This window comes from Saccoglossus kowalevskii, chromosome 1, assembly GCF_978046115.1.
Source record: "Saccoglossus kowalevskii chromosome 1, keSacKowa6.1, whole genome shotgun sequence".
Taxonomy (NCBI): domain Eukaryota; kingdom Metazoa; phylum Hemichordata; class Enteropneusta; family Harrimaniidae; genus Saccoglossus; species Saccoglossus kowalevskii.
Genome location: NC_140641.1, coordinates 11,994,215 through 12,017,454, shown reverse-complemented (window position 1 = coordinate 12,017,454; position 23,240 = coordinate 11,994,215). Strand labels below are relative to the sequence as shown.

Sequence of the window (23,240 nt, the reverse complement as noted above, 5' to 3'; positions counted from 1 at the left end):
TGTGCTTTTTGATATGCTGTGACAATGATGAAAGTTGCATTCCTACATTGTATGATCTGCAGAAAACTTCAAGAGAAATGTATTATCCAACATTCCTGGAGCATCATGATCTCCTAAAATAAAATGAGTCATGCAAAAATGGTCCAGAGTTATTACATGGAACAACAAAAATTATGTTTGATTTTGTGATAAGACACTGATATTGATGTGTCTGTCAAGTGCGGGCTATCTTCAGTTCTCCACTATTTCAGGATTTTATAATTTGTCATAGTGATCATAATAATGATTTGTGTATCACGTGTTGTAATCGGGTGTTTTGTATGTAATCCAAAGTGTGAATAAAGCTTTAAAAAAATCATGTCTATACTTAGGTAACAAATCAGAAACAGTAGTTTTTATTTAGTCAACAACTGAAATTGCCAAAATTGTAATTATAAAATTAAAAAAAATCAAGTTATTGCAGGTTATTCATAAAAATGCTCATCTCATTTTTTTGATGAAATTATAGTTTCAACAGTGATTATTCAGCGTGATAGATACAATAAAAATATTACATATAAATTAAATATGCAAATAAGCAAGTGCATAGTTACCTCTATAGAGGGACTGTGCATCAGCCAACAATCAACAATGCAAATAAATAAAAAAAAAAAAACTAGTCTTCACATTAAATGAATTTTTCTGTTAGCTTAAGTAAACTAACAGATCATTTTATATTTAACACACGACCAAAGTGCTAAAAAACGAGCAAGTTGAGAGACGTGACACAGAAAGTTCATAAGTTCACTCATACATGGTGGATTGTGGGTATTCCAAACGCGCAGGCGCACTTGTAACGTCGCCATTTTGTTGACTTTGTTTTTGTTCGCAATCACCCCATAATTACATCGTATTTTTCTTGAAAATGTTATTATTTTATAGCGTTATGTTAACATAATTTGTCGAACAGATCGAAGCAAAATCTCCATCCGTTACCGACTCACTATCACTATTGCAATATATAGACGAAAATATAATCTATGGGCATTAACAACATACAACGAATCGTAGTTCTAGTTCGTTCACATGAATGAATGACTGAAGTTGAAACACAGGAAACGTAATGGCTGGGAATTTTTGGAAAAGTTCTCATTAGTAAGTAAACCTGTTATGCTGATATTCAAACCGTTATCCCAACCTGTCAAATAATTTTGCACGATATTGATTGACGGACCATTTATGATGCTTGACACAAATTTGTACATCCATGCAGGGAGCTGTAATACGTCCGTCCGGAAAACTGTGGACCGGAAGACAATTTCCAGCATTATAATACCCTGTACAAACGTGTCAGTCAGCGAGCTACACACATGGAGCTCTATGCTACACCCTCCAACAACTTACTAGTAATGAACCAACACCGTTCTTTACATGCAGTAGAGGGGAAGATTGTACATTATAAATATTCTCACTATAGCGTTCAAAATACAAATATTCTCACAGACGAACCGGAACAGGAAGTCAGTAGAAGACAAAAGATTTTTTCGTTAGCTTGGGGGGAAACGGAGGTGTTAATTCGAAAATTCATTGTCTTTTCCTGTTTGTGATTGGTCCTGGCAACGTTTGGGGGATCGTGATGTAGCTCCGACTGTGAGAATAGCAACATATAAAAATAAGCAGAGCATCATGAGTATTCTCCAGTTTATTGCGCCCAAATTCCAAAATGCTGAGTGGTTATATGCCACTTTAAAATCACCTTCCATCAACCATTCAGCATAAACTTTTACAATTTATCACCCACATAATGCAAAATACATATATTCATTTACTATTCTGACTAGTAGCTTCGCGGTAAGTGGATTTCGTATTGGGTGGGTCTCGCGGGGAGTAGGGCTTTGTCGCAGTAACTGGTCCTTTCATCGTTGTTGAGAATTAAAGTTTTATGTTTCTTTAATAACTTGCGCTATTCTGGGAATACCATCCTTAGAAGCTATTTATTTGCCCTTATGATTTGTGCAGTTACTCTGGCAGGAGTTCCAAAATAAGACCCGTGCTCTGATAATGCCCACAGTTTCAAAAACCAAGAAACATTATCATTATGATCTTATTGGTGTTGCAAAGGATAGTTTAATAATACCCATAACCGTTTTCCAATATAGATAAATTATAGTACGTAACAAATAAATAACTCAGTCTCAACAATGAAATAAAGAAATGTATATATATATATATTTACATTATTACTAATGCATTGCAATACAACTACTGTACTTCCCCGAGCATAAGCCCCTCCCCGAGTATAAGCCAACTGACCATGCCACAGGTGATGTCAACAATAAAACTTTTGAAAAAAAAGATTATCCCAATGTCGAAAAGAAATTGTAAAAAAAAACGAAAATCGAAAAAAAAATGTTGAACATGCTTTTCCATTGTAACTGGTTTATTGGAATCGGTAAAACATCACAAATTCAAGCAGTCTGTACGCTACCTTACCGATCACACCATGACCGATATCAGACTTGAAAACAAAAATCGTTTGAAGAAATGCTGATTCCAATGTTGAAAATAAAATTTGTTATGAAATTACTGAAATGACTGAAACATCAATAAAATTAAAAAAAATCATTGAAAACTTGATGTCAAAAAGTTCAACTTGCTTTCCATCATGGCTGGTGACCTTTTGGTCAATTTTATTCACAGACTGCAGCTTAACTGCCGCCCTAATCATAACAATATTCCAAGAGAACTGAAATACTGCATTCTGGGTCATTACATATTTTGTCACTATTTTTGCACAACAAATTAGTGGATGAGTACTGATGAGTATTTTTTCTGATTTAAGCCATGACTTGTCTTTTCATTCTGTATAAAACTAAAAGTAATACAGTGAGCAGTTTAAGAAAAATGGAAAAACTATCATGCATAAATTATGTAAATTAGATGCTAATTATTGTGCAAATCCAGGGGAGAACACTGTGGATTATTCTTCGTGATTGGCTGTTTTAAATTCTGAAAAAAAAACTTGACAGCAATATTGAGGAAAACTTAATAATGCAAGAGAAATCAGGACGCTTTTTAGTCCCCGTTCGGACACAGTTGAAAACGAGGACTTGTGTTTTCAACCCTTGTGCGTCCGTGCGTTCGGACCTGTATCTTAGAAATGCCTGGACCAATCATAATCAAACTTCACACATACATCATACATGATATTATACATATGCACATCAGTTTGTTCAAGATGGCTGAATGGCGGCCATTTTTGTGCTAAAAATCATCAAAATCAAGCATTTCTCGACTGTATACTGATGGATATTGTTCAAACTTGTTCAGTTTATTTTTGTAGTTTACTTTCAGTAAACCATGCACACATACTGGTTTACTGGTTGGTAGCATTAAATATGTCATTTTGGTTTTCAGTCAACAATGGATTTTGGATAAACAAGATATCATGAGAGAAAGGCAAAAAGATTTAAACAACCTAACAGAAGAAGAGTATCAAAAACTAATGATTTTTTATGCAAATTGTAAGTACATATGGTACATGTGTCCCTCAATACTTTTTTAGTTTGATGCTTGTATACATTGTATATTTTATTAACCTTTTCACCACCAGATTTTCTTGCTCAAATTAATCTTCACTTTTTTCTCTTACATGTACATGTACCATATATTCTTCAATATTTCTTGAAATGAACCCTAATTTTGGAGCCTACAGACAACATTTCTGTAAATTTTCAGTTTTTGAACAAAAAATTTGAGTATTTTTGAAAAGTGCAGACTATAAACTACACTATTTTGAGAATTTGGGATGAAAAGAGGAAACTGGTGGTGGCTAACAGGCATATGCTCTGTTCAACATGAGTTGGGATTAGACTATTGAGAGTTAGGTTACATGTAGTTTTACACTACCTACGAAATGCATATACATAAAAAGTGTTTTTGAGCGAATACTCCTATAGAGCTGATAACACTGCAGTTACCTGCAACCTGTTACTGCTAAACCTGTTTGCTAGTCCAATGCATTTGATAACATGATGTGTTGTTGTTTTTTTGCCAGTAATACAAGCAGTGGGAGAACAGTTAAAAGTCAGACAACAAGTTATTGCAACAGCAACAATATATTTTAAAAGATTTTATTCAAAGTAAGTTATGAACAACTTTGAAGACCATCAAAAGAGAAAAAACTTACCTAAGAGCTTGTGACTCAGCTGGTCATGTCCCTGTGTCTTAAAGTTGTATTGTCAGCTAAATTTAATTTGAAGCTTTTGACATGTTAAGTAATATGTACATTGTATACTGTAATAAAAACAATGGTTTTTGCAAGATATTCGCTTTGCCAATAGCTGAACATCACCGAGCAGTTCTGTAGCTGTGGTTGTGGGGTTGATGATTGAAGATAACAATATTAGAAAATTAATATTTAAAATTATTATTTATTCATCTAAATAATTGAGATTGCATACACTGATTCGATCACCTAAATAACACTTCAGATAATATCAACACTTAGAATTTACAAAAATTCATAATCATCGAAAGTGCTGTTCACATGATAAAATGGTTCACTCAAATTCAGGCTAATGCTATATGGAGCAAAATCTGTGTGCTGTTCACACAAGTGTGGTGATCATTCTTTCTAATTTTACAGAAACTCTCTGAAGAATATTGACCCTCTGTTAATGGCACCAACGTGTATATTTTTAGCGTCCAAAGTAGAGGTAAGTGTTTCAAAACTTTGTGATTTGGCCTCATCATCCCATTTGAAGTTCAGCTTCACATAATGTGATTATCATAACAAATGATATGGTTAAGTGTGATCACATGGAAAAATAATTCTTGGTTCTCCCTGAAACAATTTTCCTGAGGGAAAAATACAGAGAATGTTGGCATAAAGCTGTCTTGTATTTGCTCGATTAGAATTGTGGATCTCCAGTATAATTCATCTCATTAGCACATTATACCTGCAATCATTGCAAAACCATTTTTATGATATTTCAGATGTCAGATTCAATGTACCTGTGCATAGGTTCAAACAATGACTATATGAGTTACCCTCAGCATTGAGTTTGTATTATCTGTAGTGATCTGTACACACTGTAGTGATAAGCTAATTGAATGTACACCTGCTTTTGCTAGTACATCTGGTATGTGCTAAGAAATGTAATTCAATCAATTGTTGTCAGTATTCTACAAGCCTTGGACTGTTTGTGTCTTGTTCATTGTAATGTGTACGTGCTTGCTCTCACCCTGAGTCCACCCAACAATATCACACTATCCCTCACTATTAACATTTCAGTCTTATCGTATTCTGACAGTTTATTTATTTCATTTAAGGAATTTGGTGTTATATCAAACAGTAGATTGCTTACAGCATGCCAAACCGTAGGTAAGTGAACATACTTTGCTAGACTGCCTGCCAGTCTCTCCATAATTAATGATGTGTAACCATTCAGTACTTTTCTTTTAAATTACAATTCTATTTTCGTGAAAACTTATAAATCTCACATAATTATACATGCAACGGTATACTTGTTCTGGGTAAAACGGGGATGGTATTCTATGTATGTAAATTCCACCAACACATTGAAAGGCATACAGAGTTCTCTTACAGTTGCGAGTCCACCTGTAGTGTATATTCCTTGATTTGACACATTGGACTTGCGTACCTAATTTAATAAATCCTTTAAATGGGCATTGGGCATCAGAACAGGGGTGCATTGTTTGATCTAAGTTTTGTTTGTATATGCCACTGATAAAAATATTTTTAAGTTGTCTCAAACTATACTTATACTTAATTAATAACAAAACCTCCACACAATACAATGTATATTATTCTCTAACCTTTAATTCCTCCCCAGAACTGTATAATGCCTTATATAATTACAATTTGCATTCCTATGGCAAGACAACAATTTCACACCCCTATTCTACACCATTGAATATAGAATGACAGGGTTGCATATTGTGTCTATGCATGTATTTAGAAGCTGTTGCTGTAATCGTATATCCATAAATGGTTATTTTCAGTTAAAAACAAGTTTGGTTATGCATATGGTAACCAAGAATTCCCATACAGGATAAGTCATGTTAGTTATTCATATTTCTATTTTTGTTGTATTTGATCGTGCCACCATTATTGTTAAAACAAATCTGAGAACCATATGGTGGATGTGTATCGAATAAATACTTTTCTAATTATATAGTAGCCATGTGGTATCACTTAAATATTGTTGCAGTATGTATTATCTACAGTCTGCACAGTATGATACTAGCAGTCTTACGATCAGAATAACATTTGGATTGCAGTCATTTTGGGGGTAAAAATTTTAGTGGAACATTTTTGTGTATTTCTCTATAATTTCTTTGTTAATTTTGGACCAAAGGGACCTATTTTTTTTATTGACAACAGACATTGATCAAAATTTTGCCAAAAAATATATATGTTTGGTTTAGTGAAAAGTGGCAGTTGACTTTGGCATTTTAAGGATTAAGTTGAAAAATACCAATCTGGATGTGCATGTCCATCAAACAGTGGACAACTGGACAATCCCTACATTGGTGTATTTTTCACTCACAATACTGTCTTCTGGTTTTTTCCAGGTATTAGAATGTGAGTTTTTTCTCCTTGAGATGCTGGTAAGTACATTTTAAATTTACATATCAAATTCTGGTTTCACTCATACATGTATAAATATCTGACCAAAATGTATCATCAACTATACGTTTTTTGGATTACTTTATTTCATGCATCAGAATACTTATAAATATAATTGTGTCAAATGTCACCTGCTCACTCTACTGTATTGATATGTAAAAAGTAGGGCGGTTGGTGTAGCTAAAAATGACGGAATAAACAGTATGTTAACTGTGAAAGCTCTTACCTTTGGATGTTTGATGTTACTGTAAACTTTTATCCTACTAGACATGTTTGAGATTTGACTGTTTGGCATTTGCAATGACTGGATATCATAAATCAGTGTGACTCCTCTGTCTAAAGTGATATATTCATTGCTACAAAATTGCCTTGTTTTTTCTTGCAGAATTTGTGAAAATTTAATTCATTTAAAAACCACTTTCCTATGGATTATGTCATTTAAATGTTTATGAACCTGTCGCAGTGTCCATAAATTACAATGTGCTGATATTTTCACATATTGCATAGTGGGATTGTGAAAATGTATAGTAATATGAGGTTATTACGAGGATACCTCAGAGTCAAAGGATGCATGAAGACTACAGCTGGAATATCGACCAACGTGCAGCGTACTGTCTGAGTGCATACTTTGAGGTATCCTCGTAATAACCTTATTATTATACATCTTTTCCTTCTAAGGATACATCATGATAATGCCGAAATCCAAAATTTTTAGAATAGAATCAGTGAACTTCTTTTTGTGTGGAGTCCAGTCAAACTCTCGTGCCAACCATGTTTGTTTTTATTATCACAGGATGCTTACGCGCATAATCATTCCATATTTGGAATTCGCATTTCCTAATATGGTAGGATGAAAATACATGTACCTCGTAAAATACCGCAAAATTACGGCATGCTGTAACTTATGACCTTACAGTGACAGATGTATAATAATAATAATTATGAGAATACCGCCAAATATGAACTCAGACAGTACGTTGTCGCATTGACCTCCACTGTACAGTCTTTTTACAGTTCCTTGTAATAATCACATATTGCCACTTCGTGTTACATTATCTTCTATTGCTGTATCTAGGATTGTTGTATGATAGTATATCACCCGTACAGACCTCTAATACAATATGTACAAGACATGGGACAGGAAGAACAAGTGTTACCACTTGCATGGTAAGATTCTTCAAGATTCAGTCATCCATTTCAAATTTTAAGATACTGTGGAATACTTTATTTTCGCTGGAATTAATTTTCGCTGAAAAGACTTTTTGTGCGTTTTGTATGGAATTTATTTTCACTGATTTTTGATGAGTTTAATGTGAAATATAGGAAAAAAAGTATATTCGCTTGATTTTATTTTCACGGAATCATCCCTTCAACGAAAATAGGGAAAATAAATTCCAAGCGAAATTAAAGTATTCTACAGTAACTCGTTTGTTGAGCTTATAATAATTAACTGATTTGTTTCTCAGTGGATGAATATTGTGGACTTATGAGTCACACACAAAGTACATGTTTATATTGATAACTGTATTAAACATGTGTCTTCAGTGTTATTTCTATGATTACTTCCTACAGTACAGCTCAAAACTTGCTTACCTCTTATGGGTTAACGCTGCATTAAGATCGCGTTATAACCATGCCAACTCGAGGTAAACGCATGTTAACCTGGTTCTAAGGCAAGCAGCTCATTTGATAGCATTGTTTGCATGCAAATGAAGAGAACAATGAAGCTGAACACGTGCAACAAAAATATTTCAAGACATTAGATGATTGCATAATGAGTTACATTTTGAATAGCCTGTTGAGGTGGTATCATCTCTAGTTATTTGGATAACCATTCATTCCTGGCATTTAATTCAGGAAAAATATGTTTCATCAACACCAAATAAAAATGCAAAAGTTATTAATATTGTGACATATGACGTATGACATATGCCTGTATATTAAGACGCCGGCACCACACTCAGGGCTGAGAAACGCTGATATATCATCCTTAAATTGAAAACATCAAGGCAAGATCAGTCATTTTTACCATCGCACATATTATCAAAATGCAAGCTGGCATGGATATTTACTCTGGATAACCACCCATACTGTCATGTTACACACATGTGCAAAAAATGGTAAAATGTCCACTGTAAAATAAAAAAAAAGTAAAACCAATGTTAATTAGCCCTTCGTAACAAAACCAGACATCATGCCGGATATACTTTGCAAATCTGACAATTTTACTGCAAACATATTTGAATAAGAACAATAGAATTAACTTCAGGCAATCAACGCTGAATAAGCTATTATACTGGCACGTTAGCCTTGCGTGCACATACGTTAAAAAGTTAACATGGCGTTTTGAGCTGTAATATATGTTAGCAGCAATTATGAGTTTTCTATCATTGAAGTGCTGAACAATTTGCTTTTGTCAGCACATTATTACCACTACACATTGTACAATCACAAAATGGCATCAATATTATATCATTGAAGTGCTGCTTCTCGATCATGAACAATTTGCTTTTGTCAGCACATTATTACCACTACACATTGTACAATCACAAAATGGCATCAATATTATTACATTGAGCATATTGAATTTAGTAGTATTGTGATTATTTTTTGTAATTCTTTCATTTTGCAGGCGTATTGTAAATGACAGTTTACGAACTGATGCCTGTCTTCTTTATCCGCCATTTCAAATTGCATTAGGTGAGTTGAATCGCACAATGAATATGATTGTACATATTATTAAATTGATTTGGGGTATTTTTTTACCAAGTACAGGCAATCATTTGCCTGATGTTGTGAAGGCAGATGTTCTTTTCGCGCTGAGACACAATCTCCCATATTTATGACATGCTTCTCAGATGACATGTTTACTCTCCAAAAGAATCACAGACATCAACAGTTACCTGAATTCAGTCAAGCCTTGGTGATGACAGCCATTTTTAATGACTATTTGTGATAACAGTCAATACAAGCTTAAGTGGATCAGAGAATTCTAAATCAATCTTGTATGAAGTTGGGTTGATTTAATTTGCTGGTAATGTTCACCAATCGTCCAATGCCTCGACTGGCTGTTGTACATCTTAGCTATGATTACTTCAGCACAAATGTCAAGTCATTCAACGACTCATTCAGTGTATGTAACCACAAGTGACTTGAGTCAGTCTATCCCTAACCAAACCACTGAATCGGATCTTGCTTGATCTTCAACAACAAGAGACTAGAATTGCAAATGATACACTTTAAAATTCTCAATAATGAACTTGTTGTAATAGTTTATTCCTCCTTGATTAGAACATAATTTTAAGCATGGACCTCAGCGAAAGCATGACGATTGCACAGCACAGGTCGAGCAAAGAAACCAATTCATCAATAATCATCAATAGTTTTGAAATACACATGTATTACTATGCAAGGACACATAATTGTGTTTGCTGACAGAAAACGTGTATAATTCGTGTATGGTATGCCAAAAATAAATCTGAAGTGATGCGGAAAAAATCTAAAGCTTATGCCACAGCTGTTCTGTATGAGCAAGTGTCAATCTGATTAAAATCTGATGTAGTGTACGGGCTTTAATTATTTTGGCTATAAACTTATTTTAATTTTATTTTTTATTACTTTTGTTATTAATGCCCTTTTATTTTATTTTATTTTATTTTATTTTATTATTTTACTTTGATTTTGATTTTGTGATTTTTTTAATTCCGCCCTACCTACATCTGAGCCGATGCCTATGTAACGAGATTTCAACGAGACCCACTATCGACGATTTTAGTCAACGAATCACATACCTCCTTCTATAGCGCACATGATGACGTCACCGGGCGGAGTCGGGTGGCAAACACACTCAAATAAAATGGCGGATTATACCGACGTTAGCGACCGAGAATAACACGGCTTTTCGGTAAGTTTATCATTGTCAAATGCAACGAAAGTCATTTTTATGTTAATATTGTGGCTCGAATGGTTCGACTTTAGATCGTTATTTTGCATAGTTATTCTGGGAGTGACGATTTTGTTTCCGCCGTTTCGACCGAACACCAGTGTCTTTTTCCAGTCGCCTGCCCTGGAGACGGGTGATGTTTTGTTGAAGAGCGGGCCAACATCGTCTACGGTATTGAAACCGTAGCTGTAAATATTCATCAAATTGTATCATCATTTTGTACATTATACAATAACTCTTTATTAAAGTAATTGAGCTGATTTGGACTGGAATAAAATATTTTTTATTGGAACACATCGCAATTGATCAGGAAATATTTTTTTGCTCCAATTTTCTGCATCGATGCCGTGGGCCGGTGACCGTTATACAATTTAAAATCAGTTTGCATTGTTTACTATAGCTGTTTACAGTGTTCTAATCATTACGATTTACTTATTTTTTTGCTTCCATTCTAGATAATTATGCTCAGTGATGTAAAATTGAAGCGATGACTGAATGAACGAACCTTGGTTGGCGAAGATGTATCTGGAAGTGTACACATTTGTTGGAAGTGAAAAAAATATTCAATGTAATGACAAAAATTGTAAAATGCTGTGGAATTTCTTTTGCAAATAAAAATATACTAGCAATTTTCTATTAATGGTTTATTCAAGTGGGCAAAATATAATGTACAGAAAGATTGCCCGTAGAGTATCGCTACACTGAAAAGTAAGCAACCGACAGCCTGTATAAAAGGGGGGCTGTGATTGGCTGTTACTTATGCGAGATTTGAACGGGACTTACATAGGCGTCGGATCAGATGTAGGTAGGGCAGAATTAAAAAAAATCACAAAATCAAAATCAAAGTAAAATAATGAAATAAAAGGGCATTAATAACAAAAGTAATAAAAAATAAAATTAAAATAAGTTTATAGCCACAATAATTAAAGCCCGTACACTACATCAGATTTTAATCAGATTGGAGCAAGTGTAAACATAGCAATAATAACATCTTTTGGTTCTTTGTCACAGCTTGTCTTCACATGGCATGTGTTATACTGCAAAAAGATTGTAAACATTGGTTTGCTGAGTTAAATGTTGACTTGGACAAGGTAAGACGTATCTGTGTCTGGCTCTGTGTCTGCATGTATGTTGATGGTTGTATTTCGAGTTGCACATACAGAGTGAAAGTTATGAGGTTGAAGATCAAGCTGCTATGCTTTTTTTGTTCAAACTAGGCACTAGTAAAACTTTGTGCAGTTTGTATTACTGGTATATGGGATTTGTTGACACTTTGGAGTTACGCTCGTTATGCATGTGATACATACCATTTTCACATGAGCAAACAAATGTTCTTATCATACAATGTATACCTAGTATTGCCTGTCCTCGTAATGCTATTGGTAGCATGCCCTCACATCAGGTCAGTACGGGTAGTTTTCATATCACATCCGGCCCAGTGCACCTGGTTTTCATCAAAGAAAACAAAACATGTCCTAAATTATATTTATGTGTTTGAGGTCACGCCATGGTAAAATTGTAATTACACCTATAAGATATACGATAAAACCTTCAATGCCCAGATACGGCTTTTGTGGCCCTCGGTCATGCAACTAACACAAGATTGGGTCGCATAAGCTATATCCAGTCTATAAAGATTAAAACTAGATCAACTCTCGCCACTCTGAGATTAAAGTGGTGAGGGTGTCACCTATACATGCTCAGGAATTGAGTTCCAAGTGACAATAACAATGCATGCTGAAACAGGCAAAAGCTCATGGGTAAATGCTTGTACGTAAACAACAACACACCATAGCCATTTGTCACATGCACATGTGACTACTCCCCCCACTTTAACCTGGAGCCAAGACATTCCAAAGTGATGCATAGCCAATTTCAGTATCTGCAGTTGTGTAGCTTATCCATGTTTTTTGTTGGCAGTGTACCGATACTCTCATATACATGTAAGTATAGCATTCGTATGTGTTTTTCTTTTCAAACCCCTCTGTAGATTCTAGAAATTAGTCAGCTGATTTTAAAGTTGTATGATTTATGGAAAAACTTTGACGAGAAAAAGGAGATCCAGGGATTACTGCCCAAAATGCCGAAACCCAAGACTCAACCACCGCCTTCATCCAGGTATGCTTGTGTTTTTCATCCTAACTGTGCATTGCTGTTTTCTTTTCTTTCACTCTTTGTAAAATCAGATGTATTTTGCAATGCTGCTTTAAAAATGTTGAGCCTCCGTGAAAATTGATTGCATATTAACTGAAAATTATGAAATAATCATGATAGTTGTCTGAGTAGCCTGATGACTTTTTCATTTTAACTATTTGGATTTGGTATACTTATTGACCAACTAAAACTTGTCGATTGGTAACGTGTTACAAAAAACATCTGAGTTAACAAATCAAAGTACAACCAGTTGCTTTATGTGTGCCAAAAGTGATTTGAATTTTTCAGCACATTGTTATCCTTTTGGAAATTATACTGTTGTATTGCATATGAAAATAAGCTCACATTGGTAAGAACATCCAGTGATGTAAAATGATTTGATCTTGTAAGTGATATAATCTCATGTATTTTGCGATTCTGGGACATTGTGCATCAAATCACAAACATTTCAATAGAAATTTAATGATTTATTATTTCACCTTGTGTTAGCTATGCTAAACAATGTGCTGTGAGATTTAGATCATGGATAATCTCATTGCCTCCATTAATGTGTTCTCGTCAAACTACCTCGCATTACTCACCTTGCGCACAATCCCAATTGTTCACCTCATGTTACCTGCATTTCCTGTCATCATCATAAAAGTAATGTCATCACCCCCCCCCCCCCAATATTTTGGTGCTACATTTTGTATATTTTCATTCATTTTTCCCAAATTTCTTTGTTAATTTTTGACCAGATAGACATCATTTTCTATTGGCAATAAGTGTTGGTCAAAATATGTAAAAAAAAAAAAAAAAAAATCAGAATTTTTTTTTTCAAGTTGACAATTTAATTTTGGTGTTCAATGGGTTGAAATATTCATTATTCTTGACCTAGTGATATCTTGTACATACACTGCATAATCGGTTTTGACCAATTATAAAAAAAAAATATTTTTATAATGAAAAACATTTTATTTATTTATTTTTGATGGATGCTGGATATGTTCTGTACTGTATGTATCGTTCTTTGTGTGTCCATGTGTACAGTCCCTTGATTGGCTAGATTCACATCTTCAATTCAAAGCCAAGGTCACTCCAGTTACAGGTCTCGAGAGTTAAAATGAAGTGTGACAGAGTTATATTTTTTTTGTATACATGAAATTATATCAAAATAAAAGCATGTAACATATCCAAAGTTTAGTGTTTTCAAGTAGAAGAACAGATTTTTTATGTAATCAGTGTAGCTGGTATCATTGACAGTTTTTGCTGGTATCAATAAATCAAGGTGTCACAAGCTTTTTAGACATATTGTGCAGCTGTGAATGGGATTGAGGGAGTGTATTATGTAAGAACATTACATCTTCAGTGGATCTCTGTTAAAAACACTACCACACAGTTTTACTGATGTATTGCAAGTGGTTCTGAGTGACAAATGAATTTTTCAAGGAAATTAGATCCAGTGCAGTGCTTCTTCCTTGACGTTTTGTATCATATGAACTATAACAGAAAATGCATACCCAGTTATATTGCTGTAGTATTGAAACCTTTATCTTATCATTTTATTCAAAATAAATACTAGTAAAACTCGAGCACGATAGATAAAGCAGTATTTGTGCTGCTTGACAAACTTTCCTTGTCTTGTATAGTCACAGTATTTAGAATTTCCTATATTTTTCAGCATGTACATGTAACCATGAAGTCTTTATTCTTGTAATTCTGTAAGACTTAAGGTAACATGTTCAGTGTGTAGTTGTATGTTCAGCATCATATCAACATTCCAATTGAATTGTGGCTGTGGGATTCTCACTGTACTACCATTAACTTAAAAAATGTGCATGGGGTACTCTTCTTTCACTCTTCCTGTGTATCTAAAATTTCTTAAATATGCCAACAGCATCAAGAATTTTTTAAGATTCACCTCTACTGGAAAATGTGAAAAAAAGAAGAATACATGTTCCTACATGGCTATAAGGAAGGGAAGTTTCACTCACTTCTCTTTTTCAGTTTGTACCTGCAGCTGTTTGTAGCGCCAAATTCTGAAATTTATGTTCAAGTTAGTGTACTATGAATCCTGTTAGGCATATAAATTTGTTATTCTCACACCATAATTATTATTTTCATATTTATATTTTCATCATGATTGTACATGTACATATTATATTAAGTTGTCTGATATGTGTGTTACTGAGTGAAGATAAATGTTCTTACATTATACACTCTGAGTGTTTGCTGCTAACATATGACATAATATTTAATTTTTACAGTTAAAATAGCACAAGCTGCAGCTTTCTACAAATTGCATGTCATAGTCTGTTTTTGTTTTTTTTCATCATCTCCTTGTCGTCAAGTGTACATGTTTGCATGATTGTGCACGAATCATATGGTTACCTGTACTTTTTTTAATTTCCCCGAAATGCCAGCTTTGTTGCTGTAAGATCTAGTCATTGCAGTTTTCTTCTCAATCTACTGCTCAGTGTTTTGCCTGCTGTATCTTTATTGTACTTTTTGGTGTTTATGCTTCTGTGTGGCTTTTATTTGCTTGTACTTCTATATTTTTGAATTCCACAACATTCACTTCTGCTATCACTGTTTCTTGTCTTTCTTTCAAAATCTGCCAGCACTTGAAAAAATCGCATTATGAAAATTATTAATTATGCTCAAAGCTTAAATGCATTTTACTTATAATTTGTTCATTTGTGTTATGGGAGTTGCTTGACCCAAAAAAATGAATTAATTATGATCCTACAAGCTTTGGTCCCATTCTGTGTTGAGATTTGTCAATGTTAGCTACATGTTTTTCATGTTTGTTTTCTATGATTCTTCATGATGCAACTTCCCTGACTTGGTACTTGTTGTTGTTTATTTGTAAATGTAGCTATTTTTACATTATCCCTCTCAAACCATTCTTCTCTCTGCTTCATTGTACAGACTTTCTTGTTTTGTCTGGTAATAGACATCCCTTAATGAATACCCTAATATTGAAAAATGTAGTGGTGCTGATCAGTGACGTTGTTTTTTCTGCGAAATGCTTTTTTTCTAGATTTTTGGTCTGATTATCAATGGTTAAAATTGTAATTTGTAGCAAATTGCAAATGATGCATGGCACTATAGGGATTGTGCTGTTTCCATGGAGACAAAGATTTTGTGTGTGGCCATTTTGAGTTTTTTGTTTGGAACAAAAAATATCTAACTACCGGTAAAATCCAACTTGTCATTTAAACTCTACATTTTGTTTTATCATCATATCCAAAAAATGCCAAACCTATGATATAATTGTTTGTGACATTAATGTACTTATATATGAACATCGTTTACAGAGTGTAACAAATAGTACTACAATAAAACACCAAATTAAAAATTATTAAATTGTACATTGTGTTTTCCCTGCTGACCTACATAAGTTAAATACCATAATTCAACTCAGTTGGACACTAAATGCCGGAAGGTGTGTTCAAATTGTGAATGGATTTATTCTGATGAGCCTGAACGTGTTAAGAAAATTTGATTATGCAAGCATATGCATAGAGCCATACGCTGCTCATAACGCGTGGAGAACAAATTGTGAGGAGGCAAGTTAAAATGCTAATTATATTAATGACTAACATAACCAGCAATGTAGGAACATTTTTTTTTCCTCCTCATTTTTTTGGTTCATACTCTTTGATTTATCAAGAAAAATTATACATCTGTGTTCTAGAAATGATTGAATATAAAATATGACCAGTGGTATTTCTTTTACCAACTCTGATGACAAGATTGAAGTGTGGAAATCATTTAGTGGTGTTTGATTAGCACTGCGTAAAGAGATTATTTTTAATTTAAATTTATCTAATTTTTCTACTTCTGTCTCAAGTAAACATCTTAAATTTGAAAAGTTTGTGTTATTGGGATCTGTTAATTATGCCTACTATAGCTGGTAGACAATGTTCTTTGTGTAAACATGTGTAAAATCACATTTTCAAACTTTATTGTGCTCCACATGATATAGCATAAAAAAATGTACAACAATAGTTTGTATATATTATGATACAAAGATCATAACTTAGATTAAAAGACAAATACAACTTAACCTGTTCTCTTTCTCTTTTTGATAGTAATTACATAGATCGAGCTACCTCTGTACCTCTGAATTATTTTTAAGTGAAAAGAAATACTCAGCGTTTGTATTTCTTTTAAATATGTGCTTTAAATTTCTGACCTGCTTACTGTACAGTGACTGCATAGAGAAGAATGATATATGTTTACCTCTGCCATGCATCTTTCGCAGCAGCTCCTTGTGCGCAAGTCCTTCCCATCTGGAATTACTGCCAATACTGTTTTAGTTAGCTGACTGTATTTCTCTCTCCTTCCTTTGGTGGCAGACCAACCTCATCACAGGCACCAGGCTCCTCGTCTGATCAGCATGGACAGTCACAGCCAAACAGCAGTACACAACAACAACAACAGAGAGCATAGCAGCATTGAGGAGAACCGTTTCAATGCCTGCATCCTCTATTTCTGTCTGTTGATAAGTGTCATATTTTTATCTAAGATATTTTTTTAGTTTTATCATTTTTATATAAATGATTAAATTTTATATCGGACTTCTTTATCTGTTCCCTTGGTGACTAGGTATATATAAAGTTATATTTTTCTAAGTGTATATGTTTGTATGTGTTAGAGAAGTCGTAGATGCTCTGTGTTGATTCACTCTTACAGTTGCAAATGGTTTTGCACTGTAAGTACACATGGAATTCCAGATTTACTTATTTGTTTTCTTTTCCCATGATGCAATAGTGGTGTCATTGCATGTGATGAATGCGTCAGTGTAATTATCCTACCTATCCCACAAGATTATTTCTTTCCATCTTTTGTTCTGCATAGGTTCTAACAAACTACATGGTCTAGTGTGTGACGTTCACGAAGCCATCTGATGACTGCCATTCTTTATAAATTTATATTGTTTTTGTGTATTTGAGAACTTTCCATATACCCTGTTAAAACAATGGAAACATTTATTTAGTACATTGTATTAGTTGTTGTAATGTAACATTTTATTTTTAATTCCAACTAAATTGCATAAACTTGTATCCAGTCCTGTCTTCCAAAACTCTGAGCATTGACAACATCATTTTAAACTTGTTGAATGATGTTACATACCAGTATTTTTCAACCAGTCAAAAAATGACCGACTGGTGGCCATTTTGTTAGATGTATTGGTGTCATGTCTAAAACAAATCAAATTTCAAATCAAACTGATGATTTTTTTTGTAACTTACTAATATTTGTACGCATGTTAACACATCACAAACCATAGTCACAGATTTATCATTGTATATTGTGTTAAAATCTTATTGACCACACTGGTTGTTGGTCAGGCTTGGGAAGGTACCAATCCACAATCAAGCTATCATGGAATGAATCCTTGCATGTTGCTTGGTGTGATTACTGAAAATAACATCTGTCCTGAGAAATTGTGCATGTCATTTTGATTTCAGGCAAGTGCAGCGTCATCTGTCTCATAGAGACTGGAATTTATTTCAATTATATTTATTTTCTTGGCTATATCGCACACTAAGTGTTTACTCAAACAACTTCATTGTTGTGCACATTACTTGATTGTACCAGATATGTTGTCTGTTGTCATTATTACCAAAAGTAAAGAGTTCTGCAATGACAAGGGGTTAAATCCCTTTAACCATCATCTGTAGCACATGACAAAGCTATGGTGTGGACCATGGTCTGCGATGTGTTGATATTTGTCAACCTTCATTATAGCCAAATTTTAAATAAACCAGCTCTTGACAGTGCACAGTGAGGGGCATATTATTTTTATAGATTGTATTGTATTTTCTTTTAAATTACCAACACAAATATTTATTGATTTTGAACTGTTTTTCATTATTAGATCATTTGTTGAACATTTAACATCCAGATTTCTTCGCACTATTCATGTACTCCATGCGCCTGACAACTTGACGTTTTCAGGGTGGTGATCAATTTGACTTTCATTTTCTGTTTCTAATATTCATACTATTTGTTTGACAAAATCCCTCCTTCCCTAAGAGCTTATGTGGTCATTCCCTTATGTGATTCTAATATTGTAACATTTTAAGACATTGAATATGTAAACACTAGAAGATGGTATATACTAGTAACAAGTTTTTTTTTTATTATCTTAGGTACACAAGATAGGAACATTTTCTCTTGATAGTTTCCCTATATAGAAGACAAAGACAAGAAAGAGTTTGAAAGAGTTTGAGTCCCATTAGAGTTTCATTCCCATTCAATAATAAAAAAAAACATTAGATCAAACTAGATGGTAGTGAAACTGCAATAGGACTTATTGATTGACCTTAGAAATGTGTTTTACAGTGTTGTTTTTCTATTCTCACTGTAGGCATGCTAGACACCATCACCAACACTATCACCGGCATCATCCCCCTTCCTATACTCATAGATACTCTGATGCCCTTTTGTACTTGCAAGGCAATCAGCATAAAATGTATAGTGTCAACAGTGAAGCAACACACCACAATTGATGAATATTAGAAAGATTGGGAAATTGGTAGTACAGGATGAGATAAGGAAGTCAGCTAGGATCATCGTAATGCAGGAAAATGTAAGAAAGCTTGAGAGAACAGTACAGGATGAGATAGGGAAGTCAGCTAGGATTGTGGTACTGCAGGAAAATGTAAGAAAGCTTGAGAGAACAGTACAGGATGAGATAAGGAAGTCAGCTAGGATTGTGGTACTGCAGGAAAATGTAAGAAAGTTTGAGAGTACACTACAGGATGAGATAGGAAAGTAGCTAGGATTGTGGTACTGCAGGAAAAGGCAAGGAAGATTGAGAGAACAGTACAGGATGAGATAGGGAAGTCAGCTAGGATTGTGGTACTGCAGGAAAATGCAAGGAAGTTTGAGAGAACAGTACAGGATGAGATAGGACAGTCAGCTAGGATTGTTGTACTGCAGGAAATATGTAAGAAAGTTTGAGAGTACACTACAGGATGAGATAAGGAAGTCAGCTAGGATTATGGTACTGCAGGAAAATGCAAGGAAGATTGAGAAAACAGTACAGGATGATATAGGAAAGCAGTTAGTATTGTGGTACTGCAGGAAAATGCAAGGAAGATTGAGAGAACAGTATAGGATGAGATAGGAAAGCAGCTAGGATTGTGGTACTGCAGGAAAATGCAAGGAAGATTGAGAGAACAGTACAGGATGAGATAGGAAAGCAGTTAGTATTGTGGTACTGCAGGAAAAGGCAAGGAAGATTGAGAGAACAGTACAGGATGAGACAGTCAGCTAGGATTGTGGTAAAATGTATGGAAGATTTAGAGAACAGTACCCGGTAGTACAGGATGAGTCTAAAAACATGATACTGGAGGATGAGGGTGTAATTTTTGATAACATGATAGGATAGGGACATCTGCCAGTAATTTAGTACTGCCAGGTGGAGTAGGCAAACATTCAGTACTACAGGGCTGGCAGTACTATATGGAATTGCTCCTATTTACCACTATGTTTCTGATTAGGCTTGGTTTTGTGTCCAACATACAAGAAACTGTTATTAGGTTGTGGCAATCTGATGGTGACAGTCAATAGATCTCTTGCATGGTCTCATGAATGTCACATTCTCATTTGATTTGTTTCTGAAAGGGCATTCGTATTTTTTCTGAATCTATAGTATAATATTGGGCACAGTTTGGATTCTTAAGTGGATACCTGTGATAAAATATTTCACACTGGGAAACTTTGTGGGGTAATAATCTTGATGCCTGCCAATGGTTTTTCGAATGAACTATTTTCTGTAAGAGTATAAACATCTAATTCATTTGTAACAATATAGAAAAAGAGTGATTGTCAACTATATTCCTTGGTATGTATTAACTTGTATGTATTAAAATTTAGATTATTGAGTAATGTATACTGATTCATAGGGAGCTTTACTGAATTTTATTTTAATCTGTGTATGTAGCGCCTCCAAAAGGAGTACAAATTGTATATTTGGTATACTGTATGGATTGCTATATTCGTCTTTGTTGCAAGTCTGGTATGTAAATGAAAATAGTGTTTTTGTTGCAGTCATTGTGTACACCAGATGATGACCACAATAATAGGCATTAATACCAAATTATAAGCTACGTATTATAAATATGGACAAAACAGTAGAGGGAAAGTATGTGGCCATGTCTCTCGCAATCATAACCATATTCTTGGCATCTGTGCCGAAGGCAAAAGGGAGTTATTGCTTTACCCTGTATGAGTTTTTGTTGACAATAGTAAAGTTAAAGGGCGATGGCCGTTGCGCCACGCATGCACAGGATATATGGGTCTCATATAAACAAAGATGGCGACTTTGACAGATCAAGGAGTACAAAATGGGATGCTACCAAGCTTTAATTAGGTATTTTTTCTGGTGCTAGGAAGGTATCCAAGGAGTCACTGGCGGGGATTAGTGCAAGTTGCGCCCAGGTCAAACCTCATACTTGTGATTTTCATTGGGAGAGCGCATTGGATTGTGGGAAAATTAATGTTTATCAACACAAATGTCGCACATGCACAGTGCGACGACTATCGCCCTTTAATGTAATGTTATTATACTATTTGCAAGACATGATTACATTTTAATACTTTCAATCAGAAATACCCCAAACTCGTCATCAAAGGGCATTCACAAATCCAAGAACACAAAAGAAATGAATAAGGTCTGAACATTGTGTACACAGTGATTTTATTTAGCTAATCCTTTTTGTTTAATTCCTCCCTTCTCAACACATGGTAGATCTGTAAATTTTCATTGATTGTTTAACATCAATATTGTTGTGACCGTCACCATCTGTCAGAATGAAAACCTTAGCACATTCAAAATAATAAACAATTTATTCTAATCATATTAAAATACATTCTAGAAAAGTGTAATTGAACTTATAAGCTACATAAAATTAATGTCTAGACCTGAAATGGCTGTATACATTGGTGGATCAAGAGTGTACTAGTATATAGCAAAATGACCTGGCAGTGGATCAACAGACAAAATCTGGTTAAGATTTGTGAGACGAGTTGGTGATGCTTTATTCCGCCACGATATGGCCTCGTCTGCGAATACAGACACTATCAAGAATGAGGGAGAAGGTCATTGTAAGTGTATGATTTCCATAACAAGGGCTACACAAATGCAGATTTTTTGGAACTGGGTGTCTGCATGGACACGTGAGTTGAGTCGTTTGCGGGTAGAAACCCGGAATAGAGAGATTGCGGTAACAATAACTCAACTGTTTATTTGCTTCACTTGATTACAAGCAAGTTACAATGAAACAACAAACTACTACATGTACTAGTAACACCGGGATGTGATTGGTTGAAATAACTGCGAGTGTGGCAACAACAGTAGGTGTCTAATTAGGTCAGACTAACAGTCTCCACAGAGCTAGAGAAAAAAGACTGACATCTGTTAGGTGAATGAAGCAGATTGTAAGGCGTATGTCTAGGACCATCTTGGGATCACCAACTTTCAAAATAGTTTGACAGTATTGAAGTTGCCTCCCTGTGAAGACCCCTTTCTTGTGAATGCACCTGACCATAGTGTTGAAATGTCGCTCATTGTGGCAGAGGGATAGGGATGGCGCAAGTCTGAAAACGACCACAGCAGCGTATTGCTTGTTTTTCACTTGGAAGGATTATTCTTACCAAGTTCTACATTGGTGAAGTTATGTATATTGTCAGTTGTTGTAACTGTAACACCAGAGGACTCCATTAATCAACAATAGAAGTATAGTGCCTTGTTGATATAAATTACACTTTCAATCAACCCTGCTTCAGAAGCTAGGATGAAACACGCAATATTGGAGAGTACATTAGGACATTGATTATAGGGAGTTGTATATTATGTAGACAAGCTATGTTTTGTGAACAATTATGTCAATATGTTTGTATTCTATCTGGGCTTAGGGTTGTTGTCCAGTTATTGTCCTCTGAAATGTAGGGTAGGTACCATAAACTACCTTAAAGTGGACTAATAGTGATAATTGCGGTCTTATGGAATACCATCAAAATGCACTCATAATTACTCATAACTATAATACATTTGGCATTAATGGAAAGATTACTGAACTTTATATTCTATTTTGAATTTGATGTATAACATCACAATACGGAAATGGGTCCGCAACATTACCTCACTTGGACATACTTACCAATATATCAATATAAGTTATCAAAATGTTAAAAATATTGTGATAGGAATAGTCATCAATTTTAGGGCGTCCATAAATTTTAAGAACTATTCACATACAAGTCTGCCAGTGAGATGTCTGCACTTTCTGATGACTGGACTACTTCTACACTGCTAGTGATGAAAGATATTGTCGTTTTATAGTGTCATTTTTAAGACGTTTTCATGTTTGCAAATTGTCAGTCACCATTACGTGTGTGCCATCTCTTTTCATGTGCATTTTTTTTGTAGTTCAGTATCTTTAAAACATATTTTGGAATTAGAACCTGTACCTGGTGACCTGCATTCTCTGCATTTAGTCAAGTATGTAC

General features: G+C 34.5%; 1 protein-coding gene and 1 long non-coding RNA gene across 4 annotated transcripts; both read left to right on the top strand.

The window, feature by feature from the left end:
* The first annotated feature begins 800 nt into the window (after window positions 1–800).
* On the top strand, window positions 801–21,597 carry LOC100375076 (cyclin-C-like). Of its 3 annotated transcripts, none has more exons than XM_085498749.1 (12): window positions 801–1,134; window positions 3,397–3,503; window positions 4,037–4,121; window positions 4,628–4,697; window positions 5,314–5,365; window positions 6,007–6,065; window positions 6,580–6,615; window positions 7,710–7,801; window positions 9,267–9,334; window positions 11,589–11,668; window positions 12,568–12,695; window positions 18,875–21,597. In XM_085498749.1, exons 1-12 carry the CDS (start codon window positions 1,103–1,105, stop codon window positions 18,885–18,887), a joined length of 822 nt encoding a protein of 273 aa, XP_085354875.1. In that variant the 5' UTR covers window positions 801–1,102; the 3' UTR covers window positions 18,888–21,597. The 3 variants fall into 3 exon arrangements, with proteins under 3 accessions (XP_085354875.1, XP_085354882.1, XP_077866194.1); XM_085498756.1 differs by having other exon boundaries at window positions 17,577–18,962; XM_078010068.2 differs by lacking the exon at window positions 18,875–21,597 and adding an exon at window positions 17,075–17,296.
* On the top strand, window positions 9,341–11,158 carry LOC146750363 (uncharacterized). The gene is made up of 2 exons (XR_014929388.1): window positions 9,341–10,538; window positions 11,033–11,158. It is a non-coding gene; the product is annotated as an uncharacterized LOC146750363 (long non-coding RNA).
* Window positions 21,598–23,240: the final 1,643 nt, after the last annotated feature.

Coding starts and splice junctions, on each gene's coding strand:
- LOC100375076 (XM_078010068.2), top strand. CDS start 1,103: ATGGCTGGGAATTTTTGGAAAAGTTCTCATTA. Junction 6,066..6,579: donor TCCCATACAGGATAAGTCAT/GTTAGTTATTCA, acceptor GGTTTTTTCCAG/GTATTAGAATGTGAGTTTTT. Junction 7,802..9,266: donor CAAGTGTTACCACTTGCATG/GTAAGATTCTTC, acceptor TTCATTTTGCAG/GCGTATTGTAAATGACAGTT.